At 47.8% G+C, this 649-nt stretch overlaps 1 protein-coding gene across 1 annotated transcript; it reads right to left on the minus strand.

The window, feature by feature from the left end:
* Positions 1-6: 6 nt before the first annotated feature.
* On the minus strand, positions 7-630 carry LOC108624577 (guanine nucleotide-binding protein subunit beta-2-like 1). The gene is made up of 2 exons (XM_018023974.2): positions 346-630; positions 7-242 (listed from the first exon to the last, which is right to left on the minus strand). Exons 1-2 carry the CDS (start codon positions 474-476, stop codon positions 23-25), a joined length of 351 nt encoding a protein of 116 aa, XP_017879463.2. The 5' UTR covers positions 477-630; the 3' UTR covers positions 7-22.
* Between the last annotated feature and the right edge of the window lie 19 nt (positions 631-649).

Genomic DNA, 649 nt, shown 5'->3' on the forward strand with positions numbered 1-649 from the left:
ACAGTCACACTGGTAAGGCCCCTTAATATGTATAAGGGGGCGGGACCTGTGATAATTTCCCGCCAGCGAGTTGCCAGACTTTCAAGCTCATGTCCCTCGAGCCGGAGATCAACGACCTAGAATCGGGAGTGACGACCAAGCAAGTAATTTCCTGGGAGTGCGACACTTGGTACTTCTCCTCGGGCCCAGCACCCAGGCCCACTATTCTCAGTTGATTATCTCCCGTGCCGCACACCGCGTACCTAAAACAAAACAGAATTAACTATTATGATAACTGTTTAAAGTCCAGTACGATTATTATAGAATTAATTATTTAGGAATTCATAGAATTTTTATAATACGCGCCTCATGTCTGAAGAGACCGTGAAGCATCGACCGGGACCGCAGACGGATTGGATCAGCGTGCCTGTGTCAGCTGCCCAAACACGGATGGAACCAGCCCTGTCTGAACTGACTATCCTTCTACCGTCAAACATCGCAGTCACTGCTGTGACTGGCGCTTGGTGCTTAAAAGTCGCCACGACTAGGCCCAGAGTCAGGCCCCAGACGCGGACCGTCTTGTCCTCTGAACCTATTTTGTCCAGTTACAAGTATCATTATCGATAATGGATCGAATTTTAATAATAATCAAAGCAACAAGGGTATAACG

Source organism: Ceratina calcarata, unplaced genomic scaffold (assembly GCF_001652005.2).
Source record: "Ceratina calcarata isolate Rehan_Ccalc_2016 unplaced genomic scaffold, ASM165200v1 scaffold3177, whole genome shotgun sequence".
In the NCBI taxonomy this organism is placed as follows: Eukaryota; Metazoa; Arthropoda; class Insecta; order Hymenoptera; family Apidae; genus Ceratina; species Ceratina calcarata.

Coding starts and splice junctions, on each gene's coding strand:
- LOC108624577 (XM_018023974.2), bottom strand. CDS start 476: ATGTTTGACGGTAGAAGGATAGTCAGTTCAGACAGGGCTGGTTCCATC. Junction 243..345: donor ACGGTCTCTTCAGACATGAG/GCGCGTATTATA, acceptor GTTTTGTTTTAG/GTACGCGGTGTGCGGCACGG.